Source organism: Anthonomus grandis, chromosome 14, assembly GCF_022605725.1.
Source record: "Anthonomus grandis grandis chromosome 14, icAntGran1.3, whole genome shotgun sequence".
NCBI lineage: Eukaryota > Metazoa > Arthropoda > Insecta > Coleoptera > Curculionidae > Anthonomus > Anthonomus grandis.
Genome location: NC_065559.1, coordinates 16,115,457 through 16,135,532, shown reverse-complemented (window position 1 = coordinate 16,135,532; position 20,076 = coordinate 16,115,457). Strand labels below are relative to the sequence as shown.

Here is a 20,076-nt window from a genome sequence, read left to right as displayed (position 1 = left end):
GAAAACTTCGTGGTCGATTTATGGAAAAGTGCGTCTTTTAAGATATATTCTCATTCAACATTGGCATGAACGCCTGTTAAATTCAGTTGTTTTTCGAACTTTGCCAAACAAATGTTATCCAATTTTTTTCTGATCACTAACTTCTAAAAGTGTTTCTTTGAAACTTATTAAGAATTTTAGAATAAAAATATTTAAAAACAACTTAATCAAAACACTCATTGTTTAAGTGGTAACAACATTTCATTGTTACCATCATCACACTTAAGTTAGATACAAATATTTCTATTGTTTTGCTCTTCGGCAAAAACGGATTCGTACTGAACACTTAATGCCAACTAACCATTGGTAAATTCCAGTATAATAGAAGTTTCTTTTACCTAGAAGTTTCTTGTGAATGGTATCGACTTACCTGAGTGTGTAGAAATTAGATAAATAAAATTCCAGATATAATCACTACATTTATATTTGCATTTATAAGCAGCATGAAATCGCTACCCAAAATACAGAGAACAATCACCTCCACATAATAGATTAACAATAGATAAGGGCTTTTCTCAGAAAAATATATTTTTTTAACAATATTTTGTCTTGTACCCATACCAAAAATTAAGAAATGTTACACTTAAGATGCTACAATATGTTATTTTTCTACACCCTAAAGGTATTTTTAAATGCATCATTAAAAGAAATTAGAAGATGCGTGGCAATGTAATCTAAGGATTTAAAAAAGTCTCAATGATTATTTTTTCATCTTCGCGACACTGATCCTTCGGATGAAAGAAAGTACAATTGAATTAAAAATTATTATTACTTACTAAAAATCTAACTACCAACACTATTAACTATACTAAACTTTATGTTGCTAACTGAAAACTCACTTTTTATATTGTATCAGTCTTTTTACAAGAAATCTGTTATGTATCTAATAGATCTCTATCATCTGATCTGTATTAATCTCGCAGATTAAATTACATTTCTTCGTTTAAATCCAGTCGAGAATTTTTTTATTTAAATATTTGCTGTTTAATTAGGTAATATGCATTATTCTTGAGATTATTTTCTAGAGATTTACTGATTTTGAAAAGGTTATTCAAGAGTAATATCATCCTCTATGATTTGGTGCAAAGCTAGATAGGATAACTTGTTATTAAAGAATTGAGAGGATAATTGACCTCTTCGTAATTTATTTTGGAAGTAGCAAAAGATTAATTTTCGTAAGCGAACAAAGTGCTACTAAATCATTATCTTTTTTTATTAGTTTTCTTAAAAGTTTTTTTTGTGTTATCCCATACAAAAATTTTACAAGGAAGTCTCGTGATGTATTCTTCCACTATCACAATCGTTAAAATCCGTATCGCCACTTGTTCCTGGTTGCAATTCTTGTAAGCTATTATTAGACACTACTGATAACAAATCACCCTTCCCGTCGTCCGTCACTAAATCACTAATTATTTCAATCCGTGGACTCTCCGGGTTGATATATGCTGCTTTAGATGTAGAAGGCCCCTCTAGTATCATATTTGGCCTTTCTATGTAGTTTATATGAACCCCTGCTAACACATCTTCTACTGGAGATAAACCTTTGGAGCCGATCGAACGCTCAGTTGGTGTGTAGTAAAGCGATAATTTGCTTTGATTCAAATCGGATCCTTCTTTCTTTTGTAATTCCTGTATTTTTGCTTTTATGTAGAAATCGACGCTTTCCATATCACTTGGATCGAAGACGAGACTTTCTGCGTGCCCGCAGGTTCCAGCTCGACAATTTTCGAAATAGAGACTTGGTAGATTTTCCAGAACTTTGTTGAGCGTTTGCTGTTGGTATTTATAACTTTCGCGCAGCTGTAGCACCTTGTGCGCGCTAAATTTGCGGATTTTATTGCGCTGGAAGACGTAGTTTTCGCGTACCCAGTTGAGTTGCGTGGTCGAGTAGTCTCGAACTTTGCGAACCTGAAACCATAAATTGCGGATTATAATATGCCAACAGCGAATAATGAACTAATAAAATATATTTTTCTTGAGTTTAATAAATACACTTTTCGAATAACAGTACGAAAAGGAAGAAAGAAAAATTCGCAATATCCTACAGAAACTGTGTTGAACATAGCCATTTGTCATGTCCTAAATTATAACACTTTAAAAGTCTTATATCCCTTTACAATTGTAACTTATGTGTTTTAAACATTACTTACATATTAAATTTTCAAAAGTCGATAGCTGTTTTTAATATGTGTGTGAAACCATAGTTCGAACAGTTTCCAGCAACCAAATCGACCGTTATAAAGGTTTAAACCCTTATATCGTATTCATATAGTCATCCTGAGATCCACAAATTTTTTCATTAAATTCCAAAAATTAGAATTTTATAGGTTAAGAGCTATTTTAATTTTTTTGCAACCGATAAATGCTGATTTCTGAATTTTGGCTTCTGATTGGACGCTAGATCAACACATATTTTTAGTAACTTCCTTCGAAAATAATAAAATTACACGACTTTGAAGTGGTCTTGGACTGTCACAGATATTAGATCTTTTAAATAGGAATGGTATCTGAGACAAAGACAAATCCATAAGATTGTGCTATTAACAATAGAATTAACAACAGATTGTGCTGTAGACATATTAAATAGTGTTATTGGGGTGTTAAAAATGTTTTGACATTTTGCTATATTAGTTCACACCTTGACTTTAACTCCTTTAACCTTGACGTTTTTGCCAAGCAATTTAGTTTTTTTTAATTTTTTATTTGATAGATATGTTTTGTATGTTATATGTGTGAAAAATCCTCTTCTTTTATTCCTGATAATTGTCACTTTTTTTAAAATTTTTCATTCATAAAAAAGGATTATTTTACACACTAGTTACATACATAACTATTAGAATGTTATTTTGATGGAAATGGTTTCTGCCAATTTTTTTTTCTAAGTCACTATAATTTCGCTAATATTATATTATTGCACTAAATATTTAAAACTATCCCCAGTTTCTCCTAAGTAATATAATTCTTTTTGTTTTATTAATCAATGCATGACAATTGCAAAAACTCGATACGAAGCCCCCTTATCTGCTATACCTACAATTAATGCTCTATTTTATCTTTGTTAATAATATTTTATCTAAGATATAACAAACAAAATTTAGGAAGGTTCATCATCTCTTACCTGATCACAATATTGTCCTCTTAACGTAGTTAAATGTTGCGTCCCGATGTCCCTAAAATCTTTAAGATGTTTAGTCTGTGACTGATAACTATTTTGGATCCATTCCATTTGCTGTGCGCAGTTCTCTTTGATTCTATTGACCTGTAATAATAAAGTAAAAACAACGAAGTAGTACATATTTTTATGGAGCATAAATTACAATCTTTTACACGGAAAAAATTACAGAAATATACCATTTGTTGATTCATTACCTGTTGAGTATAATTTTCACGCAACCTCTCTAATTGCTGAGATTTATACTGCTCAATATTATCCAGCATAGTGTAAATCTGTCGAGCTCTCGGAGAAACTCGGTCTCTTTTACAGAAGCTGCAGAAGTTGTTTAGAATGCCGAATCTGAAATAAAATGCCTATAAGAATCGCCATGATAATAAAACAAATATTCGATATAATTTATATTTAATTCTGGAATTCAAACTATTCGAGTTAAATCAATTGTTGCATATATTCTGATATGTGTTAAACACTGTTTTTAAAAAAAATCTTCAAATATGCTGTCTAGCCAGAGTGGCAACTATTGCATTTCTTCTAAATTTAATGCTGATGTGTGATCATATTCTTTAATTGATTGTAAAAAACATCAGAATGCAACGTCAGTATGGAGATGTACATATCTATGGATACTCAGAAAATATAGAGTGTATCTGGGAACCAACGAAAAGAAAAACTAATGCCTTATTGAGATGACAGGAAAAGTATTTTTTTATCTACCCTTTAAAGCGAACTGGAAGTAACCGTAAACCCGGAAAATGTTGTAATGTTTGCTTAATATTACATACAAGAAGTGTAATTTTATTTCGTATATTGCAATGACTGTCTGGATTAAACGGATTGTCGGTAAATCTCTGATATTAATATACTTCTAGAGAATTACCGAAAAAACGAATTTTTAGGGTACTGCTTTTCGTATGTATGTATGTATGTATGCAATGCAAGATCATGTTTAATGACTCAACCACATATAATTACCATCCTCGACAGCGTATATTGTAGAGTTTGTCTAGCTAAGGAAAGGTACACCATCTGTTTCAAAGCTGCGCCAAGTTTTGTCTCCTAAAAACGCGCGATTAGCGACAGTAGCGCGCTTTTTTTTAATTTAATTTAAAGGCACAGAACACAAATATAAGAATTAACGCAACGGCACTGTTTATATGCAAATCGGGGCGATCGATACCGTTGCTTTGGCAGCGGCGTAAACAAATTTACTGCGCAACCGAGCCGAACAACACGTGCTGTACCTTTCCTTAGCTAGACAAAGTCTATAGTTTCTTTTATCATTAAATATTTTGACAAACCGAATAGAATATTAGTGAAAGAAACTATAGCATCTGGTTCGTATATTTATCCTATAAATCATAGGTATATATAGCAAAAAGCAGAAAAAAGGACGGTCTGTACCATAAGAGAAAATAGTTGTTATTTAACACCAGACAAGAAATATTAGCTTTTATTTAAAAATGCGTTTATTTATATTAAAAATTTAAAATTTCGTAGTAAGATACAGGAATGTTTTCATTGGTTATTCACAAGATTCTCAGAATTGATTATCGGCACACGAATAAATGATCTCCAACATCAATCCTTAACTTTAATTATTTTTTATGCTTTTAGCATGTGGTATTCAAGAGTTTAAGAATATGACTTACCGTTTAAGTATGTATCGTAGAAACTGGACGATAAGCGTTAATCCAAGAAACCCGCCAGCACTCTCAATTCCCACAATAAGGCTAAAAATCCTAATCTGATTCCAGTCAGTTGGATCGATATGTAACAACACATCCTCCGTATGATTTGCCACGGGGTTATTTGCGTAGCAGTAGTAGCGGCCGCAATCGCTCCGGGTAACGTTGCGGATCCAAAGAGTTCCATTGTCCAAGACCTTTTAAGAAAGAGAAATTGAGAACGATTATATTTATTAAAAATTTTATTAATGAAGAATATATTTTCTTGAGGTTTATAGCTTTCACGTGTTTACATGTGTAAGGCGCCAAGTATTATATGGTTGAGTTATACAATTAAAAAAAAATACTTTTTATGCCTATCCAGTGATTCTTTCTCAACAATAAAAAAGAGGCTTACCTGTATTCTTGGAGGAATAATCCGCAAAGGAGTCATCAATGTGTCATGCGCATGAGGGTGTTTTTTAAATACATCTGGAATTCCTGTATCAGGGTTCCAATGAAACACTTCCCTTTTTGGAGTGATCCATGTAATGGAGGGAGGTGGGTATGCAGAATATCTGGAAGCCAAAATTGAATGTTTTTATTAAGTTTGTGAGAATTTTTCAACAAATGTTAGATAAATGCAGCTATATACTTTACATGCGTACCTAATAAACCTTAGTAGTTATCAAAAAATATGCATATACTTATAGTTAAAGTATATAATGTTAGAACATTTTGTAGTTGTATATTTGTAGAAAAGTTATATGGTACATACATTCAGGTAATTAAACAAGTTAAAAAATATTATGTTTCTCTAATCTTCTTTCATTCATTGCTTACAATATGCGGACGAGCATTTTCATGCTTTAAAATGAAAACTTTGTATCTTGCTAAAGATAGGATATCCATTAAAAGCAGCTTTCTTCTTTAGCTTATTTATTATCTATATTTAAACAAAAAGGAAATATATTCGACTCCCTTGATATTACCTTATAGAAAAATATTTTATTTCTAACTTTTTAGTTCTATTTTTTAGCACATTTGCCATTTAACAGAATGGACAAACAATTTCTTTCTTACGTAATAAATTAGTTCCGTGGAGCCAAAAAATTCATATATCTTCAATATTTTTACCTACCTACATTCCAAAAGAGCATCTGCCTTAAGCCTATACAATCTTGTTGGCGATTTATAAATAATTTGAGGTTTTGTGCAGTTTAGATGATGCAGAGTTGGCAACATGTCATTTGGATAAGCATCTGGTCCGCAGGTTAGTTCCGACATTGTGACATTTCGTTTAGACTCTGCCCAGTCCGCGAACCAGAACATGCGACAATCACATGCCCAAGGATTGTTTGAGATATTTAAGTAGGTCAGGCTAAAATAATAATAATTTTATTTAACTATATAAAAGAAAATTATAGACAGTTTACCTTGTCAGATTAACAATACTTTTTGGCAAAAATATTAATGAATTTCCACTGATATCCAACATTTTTAACAGTGGAGTATCAGCAAGAACAAAATTCTCAATTTCTTTCAGTCTTTTATTATTTTTCATAGACAGATTTTGCAGGGACGGCACTCCCAGTAATTCCGAATTATGAATTTCTTCTATTTCTGTATCATCTAGCTTTAGCGACAATAAATTAGGACTGAAATGCATCAATCCGAACGTAAGCTGAGTGAACTTGTTTCCGCTTAAGTTTAGCTCTTTAAGATGTCTTAAGCCTCTGAATGTTCCACTAGCTAAATTACTAAGTGGGTTCTCCGCCAAGTTTAAGTATTCAAGTTTATTTAGAGAATCGAACAAACCTTTTGCAACATGTTGCAATAAATTGTGGCTTAAATCTAGCTTTTTCAGTTCTGTAAGGTCGGCAAGAGCGTTGGAAGTTAGCTTATTGATGCGGTTGTTATTTAATAAAAGGATTTCGATTAATTTATTAAATTTGAAAAAGTGGTCTAGGAAAGTCGCTAAGGCGTTGTAACTTAAATCTAGTTCAGTCATGTGTTCCGTAGCAAAGACCTAAAATACAAATGTTTCATAGATTTTAGTTATTAGTCTGCAATCTTATTTATTTACAATACCTGAAATGGTAATGCCTGTAACTGATTATGACTAAGACTTAACGTTTTAAGCTTTTGATCTTTGAAGACGTATCTGGGTATATCACCGATTTGGTTGTAGGAGAGATTTAAGTGTAGAAGGTTTTGGAAATTGTTGAACTGATAGTTTTGTAATTCGTTTACGCTGTTTTGGCTTAAATCTACAGTTTTTAGGTTTTCTGGATTGATCAGGCATTGCTTTATGTCTTTTAAGGCTGAAAAAAAAATACAAAAACTAAAGACTAATTAAAAAACAATAATTAATTAAAGTTAAAAAAAAAAACATAAAAATACTGCGTGACAGTAAATTACATGACCTACGTGTACAAATGAAATTTGATATACCGGGTGACACAGAAAAAAGGAAACACTTAATAACTTTTTTAATTTTCAAGATAAATAAATGAAATTTGGTATATCGATAGAATAGTTATAAGAGCATCTTTTGTTTTTTATGGTTTTCCATCACTTCCGGTTTAACAGGAAGTGACACTAACTTTCTTATTTTAAATGGGACATTTATTTCGATACAAAATAATATTCTGAAAACAATGATACTCCATTTGCTGCTTTTTGTTTAATACTCATAGAAAAAATTGGGCATTTTAAACAACCACTTTTGAAATGCGGAAATATGCTTTTTTCCAATAATTTGATATCATGATTTTTTAAATCGTTTGATAAATAACCCACAAATTTTATAAAACTGACAACGCATTCATGGCACCCTATTTTAAAATTTAAATTTTTTTTGTATGAGTAAAAAACCAAAATGTAGCAAATAGAGTTCATTCAAAACATTGTTTTCAGAATATTATTTTCTATCGAAATACGTAATAATATACCAAGTGTCCCATTTAAAATAAGAAAGTTAGTGTCGCTTCCCGTTTAACAGATTGATGGAAAACAATAGAATATGTCAAAAGTTCCCCCTATAACTACTCTATCGACATACCAAATTTAATTTGTTTATCTTGAAAAGTAAAAAAGTTATTAAGTGTTCCTTTGTTTCTGTGTCACACGGTGTAGGTATGTTGGGTAAGCTTGTATTTTTTGATGTTTTGAATTGTTTCCGGTTTAGTGGGAAATAACCTCAATTTTCTAATTTCAAATGTAATGTTTTCGATAGTAATAATATTTATAATAATAATTTAAAAAAATGTTATTCGACATGTCAGTTTTTGACCATAACTTCAACAACTAATATTTTATTAATATATAAATCAAAATATTAGATTTGCATTAAGTAACAAACAAAAGAATATTTTTGATCGTGTTTTGTTTTTTATGTACCGGAGTATTAAACATGTATTTTTGAAGTGTTTCCAGATAGTACTCTAATATCACTTTTGACAGTACCATTCGAAAAAAAAAAGTTTAAATTTTTTTTTCTACTACCGTGCGTAAAGTACTCACTTTACAAACCCAGAGTGTGTAAAGTTTCCATTTTTACGCAATAGTGCCTAAAAACGTTTTTTACGCACTAGAGCGTGATTTGCCGTTTACTTGACATTTAATTTATAAATGCGTAAAGTAATTTAATATTTTTGATTTTTTTTAATGCTTTCTTCGGTAGTAGAAAAAATTTTGTATGTTACACGTGTGTAATATACCCTTTTTTTATTTATGGGAATTGTCGCATGAGCCGTAGGCGAATGTTCCCATTTATAAAAAATGGATCATTTTACACACTTATTACATAAATAACTATTAGAATATCATTTCCATAGGAAAGTGTTAAACTATACGGGGTATCGTTTAAATTAAAAAATAGGCAATATCCAGTTAAACTGAAAGTGCGATAAAAAAAATTGATATAAAAATTGTTTAAAACCAAGTTTCCTAAGCGTCAAGAAGTCAATTTCAAAAGCGTTCCCATTCACTGTCAGACAAATTTGTATCTATTTTAGATACTTACAACTTTGTGTCCACTGTAGATACCTCACGAATTTTACATCTATCCTGGCCTGACTGACGTTTTTTAATTCCAAATGGGTCACGTCCCCTGGCAGCGTCAAACCTTCTCCCACCCGGTCCTCGCATCGCAAATACGAAGATTTGACGTAGATACAGTTGGTGGGTGCGTTCAGAACGGCACCGTGACGGGTGTGCGATGACGCTGTTGTGATTAACGTCAAAATGGCAATAGCGATCAGCCATGGCAATTGGTAGGGCCGTTGGCACTCCTTGATGAGCGACGGCAGTCCGGCAAACGTCAGCCGGCTGATACTTTCCATCTTCGACTCGTCATCGTCTTTGTTTCCGCGGGGGATTTTGATTTAATACTTTCGTAGACCTGAAAGAAAAATATTACTTATCCTTTTATTTTGATGTTATTTAGTAACTTTGCCAACATCTTATTAATTTACGTTTGAACAGCATAAAATAGTTATTTAGAATAATAAATGTTGTATATTCCATAAGTTTACACTGTTTTGTACAAAATTAATAATTTGGAAAAATAAGGCACAGTCTAGCTAAAGGGCAGCTATTCTAAACCTCACTTGTCTGTCTTGACTTTAACTAAATACTAACAAAAAAAACAAACAAAAAATTAACAAAGGAAATAAATATTCTACAAGAGTCACAGGTTCTATAAATATTGCTTAAACTTAAGTTTAGGATTTTTCAATAAGTATTTTTGATTCAATAGGTGATGTATTGTTATACATGGTACATGAGTTGTATATCATAATGGTATTAAATGCAGATGAGCGCCAAAATGTAATAGTCCGATGATAAGGCATTGTTGTCCTAATAGAGCATTTGATTTATTTATGCAACAAATGTGTAAAAGGATTTTACATAAATAAATAAATAACATAGATTATATAAATAAATTTGATATATCCTTTTTTATCAATGAGAATTTTGGTGAAAGATGTAGGTGACAATTCGTACTCGAATAAAAAAAGGGAATAATCGAGCAACATATAAAATATTTTCAATTATCGAACAAAATTCAAAATACTAAATATTTTACGTGCGTAAAAAGTATAAAAGTCAAATGTAAAACATAAAAAAAAGTATTTTTTTTTAAATTTTAACTACTACTAATTTAGATATTTTTTTTTTGTTTTAAATGTGCAGATATATTATATGTATCAGGGGGCATTTTTTGACGTATAAGAAAAAAATTAATTTTTACCAGTGGAAATCATAAGGGGTTTATCATAAATATTTTTTAATAAAAAAAGCAGTACGCCACTGTATTTTTCTGAAATAAGTTTTATTATTTAAATCCTTGTTTAGTTTTGTGCAAATTTGTATTCTTAAGTTCTTTTTATTTGATGAACTGTTTTTGGCTTAAAACAGTTCATCAAATAAAAAGACATTGAAAGGCTAGAATTAGCATTGCCATGGAACCATGGGCCGTTTGTTTCCCTTGTGACATTTCTGATGCAATGATGCCAAATGCTTGTGTAGAAATATAATATTATTATTATTAAATATAATATTATAATTTCATAACATTTTGTCAGTTACTTTGACAGGCACAAAACACTACTATTGTTTCCCTTGAATAAAATATGATAAGATGCTCTTTAAAGAAGTCAATATGCAAAGTTAAATCAATATACATATCGTATATTAAAGAAAAGGGAAATGAGATGTCATTGCCGCTCGATCGCATTGTTGATCTTAACACAAGGAATCTTTAATTAAGTGTCGTCGTCAAAAAATATTTACATTCTAAATATTTATTAATAATAGATTATGCTTTAAATATAAACAATATTACCATTTATGAACTATTTATGCTTTTTATTTAATTTACTTCATTAGAGTAAAGGTAACCTTTTCAAATAAGGTAAACCAACCTATCTAATAAATATTTTATAATTATTATATATTTAATAATAATTCAGGTTTTAAGATACAAATCTTGAACATTTCAATATGCCATTTTTTTGCCAAGACAACAAAATAACATAAAACCAGTCCTATTAATAAAACCATGAACAAAACTCGAGTTTTTTACTCTTATAGCCTATTAATAGATAAGTATTAAAAAAAAAATGTATAAAAATATAATGATTCTTGTTATCACAGGTCAATCTTCACATTCAAGCTTTTATTTAGGTTTATTTCTGATTCCCTATTCTACGTTTACGAACGGTTCTTCTTTGATATAATGTTATGACAGTATCGGTATTTACTTGTGCAAAGATCGGCTTGAATTGCCCTTTTTCCATGGAGCGGCACATGGAATCCTTCCTTTTTCAATCAAAAACTAAAGACAAATCACAAAACTTCACAAATGTCGAATGTAAACATAAATCCATTTGACAAATGACATTTGACATCCATTTGAAGCGCGAAATGGCATCGTGCTTCCCTGAGCTTTTGCTTGTGGTGTTGCCATTACAAATTTTTGAAAAGTGATTTTAGGTATAAAAATGTTAATAATTTTTGCACAAGTAAGTTAAATTGACATTATTATATGTATGTGTTAATATACAGAGTGATTCATTAAGAAGGGGCAATCTCTGAACTGGAGATACCACACACCAAAATATGGCGATTGAGCTTAACATGTTGCAGGTTTACGAGAATACAGGGTATTCTCGTAACTTTATGTGTTTTGACATGCAAATTACGAATTTGGTGGTGAATTTAGCAATATTTATACAGGGCGTTAGTTATGTCTTAGACATCTTTAATTTTTCTATTATAATGTATTTTTAGATTTTCCAAACGTCACCCTTTTTTAATTTACCATTTAAAGTCAAGGCTTATTAAATTGCAATAACATTTTGTTAAAATCAATGATTTTTTTCGTTCGAACTATATATTCGTACAGAGTTTCAAATAGAGCGATCTTCGTGATTTTCTAAATACCGTTTTAGTAATGTTATAACTAGATGTCATTTAAATTCGACGAGAGATTTAAGAAATAAGACGATTAGTTTAATTAAAATATTCTGGATTTTTAGAATAAACCAACCTATTTGCAGTAATTTTCTTTAGAAATTTGATTCTAATTATTAAATTTGGCAAAAACATACGTTATTAAATTATAAAAGTTCTTTCAAAACAGATCCCTACAATTGACTATTTCATGCAAAAGTCATCTTAAATGTTTCGTGTTATACCACTTTTTAGAAATTCATTTGCAAATTGTATTTATTGCGAAAGCGAGCCTGTTGACTAAGAGCGCCAGCTAGTCGAATCCATATGAATGCACTTTAATCTAGGTTATTATTTACAATGAAAGTTATTGCCTTATTTCAAAAATAAAAGGACGCCTCGGCTTGAATTAAATTTTTATCGAAATATGTTTTATTTTGTCGGGTAATTGCAGGTGAGTACCGTGATAAATCTTATTAAATAATAAGTAGGTGATTAATGTATTTTTATGTATTTATAAAACAACAAAGTAATTCAAAGTCAATAAAGTAATCCGTCCTCTATTGCAAATAAAATATAAAATGTTAATTCTATATGCGCTACTACAGTTATTTGAACTGCTAATTCTACTTCATACTTTGCATATAGCAATTATAAAACTACTATTATTTTGTACCTGGTACAAACATTATTATACCCTACCTCGCTATCTAATTACATCAACGCTATCTAATAACATCATTTAAAAAGTAGTAGGTATACTTATGTATGTCAGGAATGAACGAACGGATTGCACAGCGATCTCTGTATCTAATAAATGTTAAATTTGAAAATTAGACCTGCTGTAAATATCTCTTATTGAGTAAATTTTGGCATATGAGGCATATTTAAATTTTAAGCAGATTTAAGGATCTTTACTAGTCAGAGAGAGTTGTTGATGAAGTATCGAGTTAGTAAAAGCAACATGGACAATAAGCTAAAAATATTGAACGTTTCGAAATTATTTAATAAATACACGCTGATTACAATAATGTTCTACTTGTATTAAATTGGAACTATTGGTATCTTTGTTATTATTTATGATATAGCGTTTAGTAAATTAGCAAATTAGGAAGATTTGTTGTGTTAACCTCCTTGGTGCCAAATTTAAGTTAAATTATTAATAACGCTATAAATTTGTTGCTTTTAGGTTTGGGCTATTAGTGCAATAAACTGTTTTATTGAGAAAATTATTATCTTTTGATTTCAATGGAAACATTTAGGATATTCCATTTAACAAAAGTACATTTTACACATTTTGAACATAAACCATTCTACTAGTTTGCTAATTTAACCGACCCTCTATCTCAAATATCAAGAAAGATACCAATAGTGCCGACTTAATCGGAGGCACCCTTTATAGTAGCGTATAGGGTGATGTTGTTGGACTTTGAAAGGCAGAATACAGCAGCGGAATTGTGTAACTCGATGAACAAGAAAAAAGATAGAAAGAAATTTTTTTTTAGCGCTCGCTAAACTTTTCTCTAATTATGTCATTCTATTATTCCTAATTAAAATTCTAATTTAAAAGTTAAATTTCTCTAATTATATCATTCAATCTACATACATTAGCCTATTTTTTTTGGCTAATGGGATTTTTGACAATGTCAATTATGGAAATGTCGTTCGACATTATCGATATTTTCAGTTATGTATGCTTTGTTATTGTTTCTGTTTTCATCCAATGTTCAGTTGCAAAATGCTTATCTCGGGTGTCTAAAATATCTGAAGGGTGAACTATCTCAGAAAAGAGTTCAAGTATTACGACGCTTCACATTTCATAAATATATTGCAAAACATGATATGAATAATAATTATATATTTTATATAATCCTATATATATTTTATATATAATATATAAGTGCTCTATCCATTTTGATTTTGTAATCCGTCTTAGAGGTGTCTATAAGTCGGATTTAGCATATTCCATGTAATTGTAAAAGGAAAGTTGAATTGAAACCAACAACTTTGTAGTTAATATATTATTATAAATTTAATCTCAAGTAGGATTTTATTTTAATTAATTTTTGAATGCAATACATTATTTGTATTCATTCAGTGCAAGGTCAATGAAAGTCAGTTAAATTTTTGCTTGCTTCATGCAAGCCAAATTTACAAACTGATTGTAAAGGTTACGTCAGCTGTTTTAATATTTATGATTATAATTATTGCATTTTTCGATCGTGTGTATTTTTATTTCTTGCTTTCATGAGAAATGTTTAAAAAGGAATTTTGGTAGACGACTTTGACACATGGAAAGACTTGAAATGTATCCGCTATATTCTCATGCCTTACTACAGCAGTGTCAAGTTTAAAAATTAAGAAAAAAAGGCAATGGACAACTATTGGTTAGAGGGCCTAGCCATTGGCCTAGTTGCTAGGTCAAACACCATACTAGGTGTACTTTCAGTTTTTAAGATGTTCACCAATTATCCGACACTACCGCCACTATTTTAACAAACAAGTAGCTAACCTAATTGATAAAATTTTATTATTTCTATTTATATATGTATATATGCCATTTTTAATCCAAATTGTTTTTGTGAAATGTTTTATACAGTGTGAGTTGGTAAAATAGCAACCCTAATTTATTATGGTGTATTTTTAAAGAGCGTATCAAATTATACGTAGCTGCAAAATTTCAAGTTTATTTTTTAATTTAATATAAATTATAAAATCTGTTTTATACAAAAAGTCTTTTAACAAATGTTTAAAATGTGGTCCATTTACGATTTAATATTATCCTAAAAGTACTTGAAAATCGTTTACTGAATAATACTGTAAAATTGTACATTATTGTGAATAGGTTTTAAACCCACATAATTTTAAGAGTGTTGCTTTTTTGTAATTTTTTTTTTTATTGTAAGAAATTTCATAAATTTGGAAAAAATGTGGTATTTTATATTCGTTGAAACAGTAAAACTATAATAATATATACCTATAATAATATATAATATATATAAACGTATAGTAAATGTTAACATTGTCAAAAGACTCTTCTCGAATGTAAACTCTTTCACTTTTTAATTGATCATTATAAGTCAAATAATCAGATTTAAGTACGTTTTTTTTTTTTTTTTAATTTAAACGCAATGTCCTATTTAGCTGAAAAGCACAAGATTGAAATCTTAATGATGATTAGATATGGATACACAACAACCCAAATTGAAGTTGGACTTATTCAGAAACATGTATCCTGATTTAACACCGATATCGCAAGGTACTGTAAGCAAAATTGAACATCAGTTTCGGGAGAACGGCCACGTTAGAAGAACAACTATTTCTCGTAAATCTGCGCTCAATGAAAAAAAAGTATATGAACTACTGAATTTATTCCAAGTTACAGACTCACATTGTAAGTAGATAACTCAAATTCTAGGTTTTGAAACATCAAGAGGTATCTTTGGAAAAAAATACTTTTAAAATTCAAAACTATAAATATTGAGACAATAAGCTATATTCCAAATACCGAAACAAATAATATTTTATAGATACATTCCAACTAAAAATGTATTATTTATATTCAGAAATAAAATGGGCTAAAAATAACAGCAATACTCGGCAACAGTGCGTTCACCATCTGATCCAATTTAGCCTCTATCAACCCGAAGCGCGAAGTATTTTACTCCGATTTTATTTTTATTTTGCGGTATTTGTGATTTATATTGGACCTAGTGAGATAAATTCTAATAAAATCTAACTAAACATAAATGTTCATTCTTTTTTCTCACGTTTTTGTATTATGAATTATGTAAGGACACTACCACCAAATAATAGATAAAAATTACCTACTAGTACTAGGTATTTCTTTTTGATCCATAAGTTTGGGATTGATTGATGATCGTTTATTAATTAGGCTTGTTAATTTTTATAGATTTTATTTTTTTTTACATTTATTTTAAAAAAGAACATTAAATGCGATTTCACATTCAGTGTAACATTTCAATTAATTATTTTTTTCCATTTATTTTCAATGATGCCCATTCTTTTAAAACTTTAGGGCAGTTAATATACCAAAATTTCTTAAAACTCTTAATTAGGTATTAGATAACTGATCTGAGATTATTTCATATTAGATTTATGCCAAAAATTAGTTGCCATTAAAAAAAAATGTTTTTTATGAATTTTTACTAAGAGTTTTTGTACTAAATCGTAGATATTTAAAGTTGGGTTGACTGGATATCTAAACAATTGCTAGATTGAAATATATTGTATATAGTAACTGAAAAATAGTACAGTATAGGTGTATTTTATTTTGCACCATAGCCACTTATTTGTAATATTAAAGAGTTTGGCAGTAATATTACTATACTACCTATGTAACTTACTTTTTAAATGATAGTTCAGTTACTAACATGACATTTCAAATTTTAACAGAACATTTCTCATTCATTTTTGAGTGGGCATGAATTGCTAGCTATTTGTACGGTAAGGTATAGTAGTTAATTATTGTGAAAGTATCCATATAACCTTTTATTTATTACCTTGACGTGCATTTTAGAACAGAGTAAACTAGATAAACAATAATTTGGTCAGTTCTTAATTTATTCATTATGTTACCGGCATGGCAACTAAACAAAGCCATCTTAAAAGACACTAACCTAAAGCTGATTGCTCTTGCTCCCAGCAATTAAGTAATTGAAACAAAATACTGCTACTTCCTAGAGTCCAATGTGTTATTTATTTATCGGCCTATTGATGACTTGTGAGTAAAATGTCACATAAAGGACCAAACAGTATCACGGACGACGTAAGATACAGGGTTTTCCTGAAAATCTATAAAGAATACCGAAAAGCCAACAAATGGCTACCTATTACCGAACAACGGCGAAGCGAACGTACATCACCACTCCGCGACACGTAGTTACGGGCTGCACTACAGCTGTTTTCGGTTTTCGTATACCGTATAATAGACAGCGGCCCAGAAAAGCAAAAGGTTCACGCCGACGATGACGATCGGGTCGGGCGAGTCCAACTTCGGATCGATTTCGAGAGGGGATCGTCTAGTCGGAAGGTCGCGTAGCGATGTTGCCACTCCTACGAAATATAGTTAGAACTACCAAATACCATTAGCTATTATTATAGGCTTTACCCGTATCAGTATGTGACAGGTGTCTATTAAACTAGTTCACGGTAAGCCTCGACGTTCCCAGAGTCAGGCCTCTGTTGAGAGAGCAAATCAGGATGTCCGTAATAGTCTTGTAGCCTGGACACAATATTAGTTAATATTGGGCAAAGGGTCTTAGAATCTTTCTAAGTACCAAAAACCGCAGTTTCCACACAATTATAAAACCAACGCCTTATTAGAGCTATGTTTGAAACTCAACAGAAAAATGGACTCTTAGACTCGTGCTTTGACACTGATATAGTAAATCAAATTACGACCGAAGAACATTTAAACATAATAAAACAATCCTTAGAAGCCAATCCTGTAGCTGTATCTAATAAGAAAAAAAAACAAGAAAACGGAACCGATTTCAATATCCAACAGGGACAAGAATATGGAGTCCAATTTCATCTGTAAACCGAATCAAATTTCAAAACAAAAACTATTCAAAACGATGAAATGGAAATTAAAAATATTGTAACAAAATTCGGGAACACACTTTTATTGTCAAAAACACTAACCTAACTCGCCTTGACTGTCGTTTAATTGTTTCCAAGGTAAAAACTGACTAAACAATTGAAACTGAATGAATTGTCACGAAGATTGGCCTTTTTAAAACCCGATGGAACAGTTTCGAAATATTTAGAATTATCTTCATTGTTTTTGCCGAAAGAGACCAATAATTTTAGGAGAATACTGACAGTCAAACCAAGCAAGTATACAAATTCTAGAAAATTAGAACTACAGGGATTTACAATAATATAACCTAAATTGGGGCCAAAATGGGGCTCTCCAATAGGATGAATTATCTCAAAACTAAACACTATAGATAAAAATAATAAACCAAACGTAAGTAGAACCCTAAACCTAAAGAAACCCTACGAATCAACTTTAACTACAGAATACTAATAAAATAGTACAAAAACTAGGAAAATAATTAACGTATTTCATAATAAACATTTTCATAATAATATTATGACCAATTGTTGTTTTTATGATTGTATTCATTGAATGAAATGAATCAATTCATATGGAGTGTGCAACTGATTTAGATTTACCTTGCTTTGTGCTAATAGATAATAGAATGCCTAACCAGTCAGAGAGCAAATTTCCACCAGTTAATGTAGGTGACAATGGAGATCGCTGTAGGGGTAGATCGGGGCCATTTAATTACCAGAAATGTGTAAGCCATAGTTATGGAAACAACCAGTGGCGGCTCGTGGGTCAATCTTCAGGGGGGTCATTTTGGTTTGAAAACTTATAGTTTACTCTAATAGAAAAAAAAACAAATCAAACTATTGATTTTTTAAAGTATTTGAAAGATCTTTTAGCATTTATATTTTAGATTAAAAAATACAGACTTAGATAAAACTCAATAATATTTACCGAGATATTTATCCTATTAAGCGGGTAAAAATAACTTTAAATGCTTAAATCGTTTTCCGAAAATTAACTTTGCCTTTTTATTAGAGTAAATATTTTAAATAAAAATATAGGAAAAAGGGTATAAACAGGTTATCGAAACTACTCTATCCAGAATCATCGTACGTTTTGGAGATCGGCCGAAAAGGACGAAAAAGCGTGTAAATTTGCAAAAAATATTTTTATCGGTTTATGTTGACTCGCTGCTTTTTGCAGGATAAAATTAAGTTGATGGGCATAGCAGTAAATAAAGTGTGCATTTGGGTATATTTCTTTAATTTTTGTTTGTACTCCTCCCAGTTTACCGCTCATGACTGATGGATGCACCATCGTAACTTTGGGCAATTAATTTTTCAGGTGCTTCATTAATTTCTGATAATTGAAGTTCATTCCTTGTAAAAACAGATAATTTTTTAGTTATGTTTGATTTATTTTTCCTTTTCACTATCATACAGATACCTATGTAATTATGTGATAGGTAGCTTTAATAATAAACCTTTAAGTAAAAGTTTTTTTTTATTCATTGTTTTATTAAAAACGTGTTCTGGGTAAAGCGCAACGAACAGAATGCGACGTGGGTAAAATAGATGATCCACCAAGCGGAACACCACCATACCAAGAATTTATTCGCGTTGTGGGTAACTTTTGGGTAAATTTACTCAACAATTTAATAAAAATAAATGAGGAAGCGCTGAGAAAAACGCTCGCACTCGTCGATTAACAAAGAATATTAAAAAAATAAAGGCAGATTTAAAAATAAAAGTAAATCCAACAGACATCGGAATCGGAGTAACACTGGGGAGAGCGACAAAGAAAGGTGGATTAATCTTAAACTGTGGCACGGAAAAAGAAATTTCCAACATCCAATCGGAAATTCAAAGTAAACTTGGTGAAAGCTATAGTGTTGATAGACCCAAAATGTTACAAAGACGTATTAAAGTGGTAGGTGTAAATGAAAATGTGAATAGTGACAGTGATATAATAACAAAGGTAATTAAGTAAAATAATTTAAATAATAGTTCAAAAAATTTTAATATGAGGGTAATACGGCGAACAAATATCGTTAGAAATAGATTTCATTTAATATTTGAGGTGGATGAAAATACATACCGTTTGATTATAGAAAGAGAAAGAATAAATATAGGATGGAATCGCTGTCCTGTGTTCGATGAATATGGCATTATTATGTGTTACAAGTGTTGTCAATATGGTCATGTTAGTAAAGACTGCACACAAAGCAAAGTTTCTCCAAAATGTAGTGAAAATCATTACAGTAAAGAATGTAATAGTACTCTCGTTAAATGTTCAAATTGTATGTTGTCGAATAAAAAATATGGCTTGTCTCTTAATATTAATCATGTGGTTTGGGATAGAACTAATTGTGAAATTCTTAAAAGAATGGAAAATATACAAAAGGGTAAATTTATTAAATAGCAATTAGATTCTGAAATCTTAGGTTCAAGTGTTATATATTTTAATTGCCAGGGATACTTAAATAATAAAGATAATATTAATATATTTGTATTTGTATTTATAATGGCTGTTGTAGAAAAAGATGATGGAGTATGGAGGGAATACAAAAGAGTACGAAACTTAATTGTTAATCAAATTAAATATGAAAAAGATAAATATTTTAGAGAAGTTATTGATGAAAATAAAAAAACCGCGTG

At 30.3% G+C, this 20,076-nt stretch overlaps 2 protein-coding genes across 2 annotated transcripts in view; one reads left to right on the top strand and one right to left on the bottom strand.

Moving 5' to 3' along the window:
- The window catches only part of LOC126744357 (cytokine-like nuclear factor N-PAC), a 127,327-nt gene that overhangs the window by 50,330 nt on the left and 56,921 nt on the right, over positions 1-20,076 (top strand). The gene's annotated exons all lie outside the window — the stretch shown is intronic.
- LOC126744356 (uncharacterized) lies at positions 448-16,806 on the bottom strand. Its single transcript, XM_050451730.1, has 10 exons — positions 16,479-16,806; positions 8,906-9,283; positions 6,970-7,202; positions 6,315-6,907; positions 6,020-6,259; positions 5,297-5,456; positions 4,864-5,096; positions 3,409-3,553; positions 3,158-3,298; positions 448-1,947 (listed from the first exon to the last, which is right to left on the bottom strand). The coding sequence occupies exons 2-10, from the start codon at positions 9,222-9,224 to the stop codon at positions 1,300-1,302; spliced, it is 2,712 nt and encodes a 903-aa protein (XP_050307687.1). The 5' UTR covers positions 9,225-9,283; positions 16,479-16,806; the 3' UTR covers positions 448-1,299.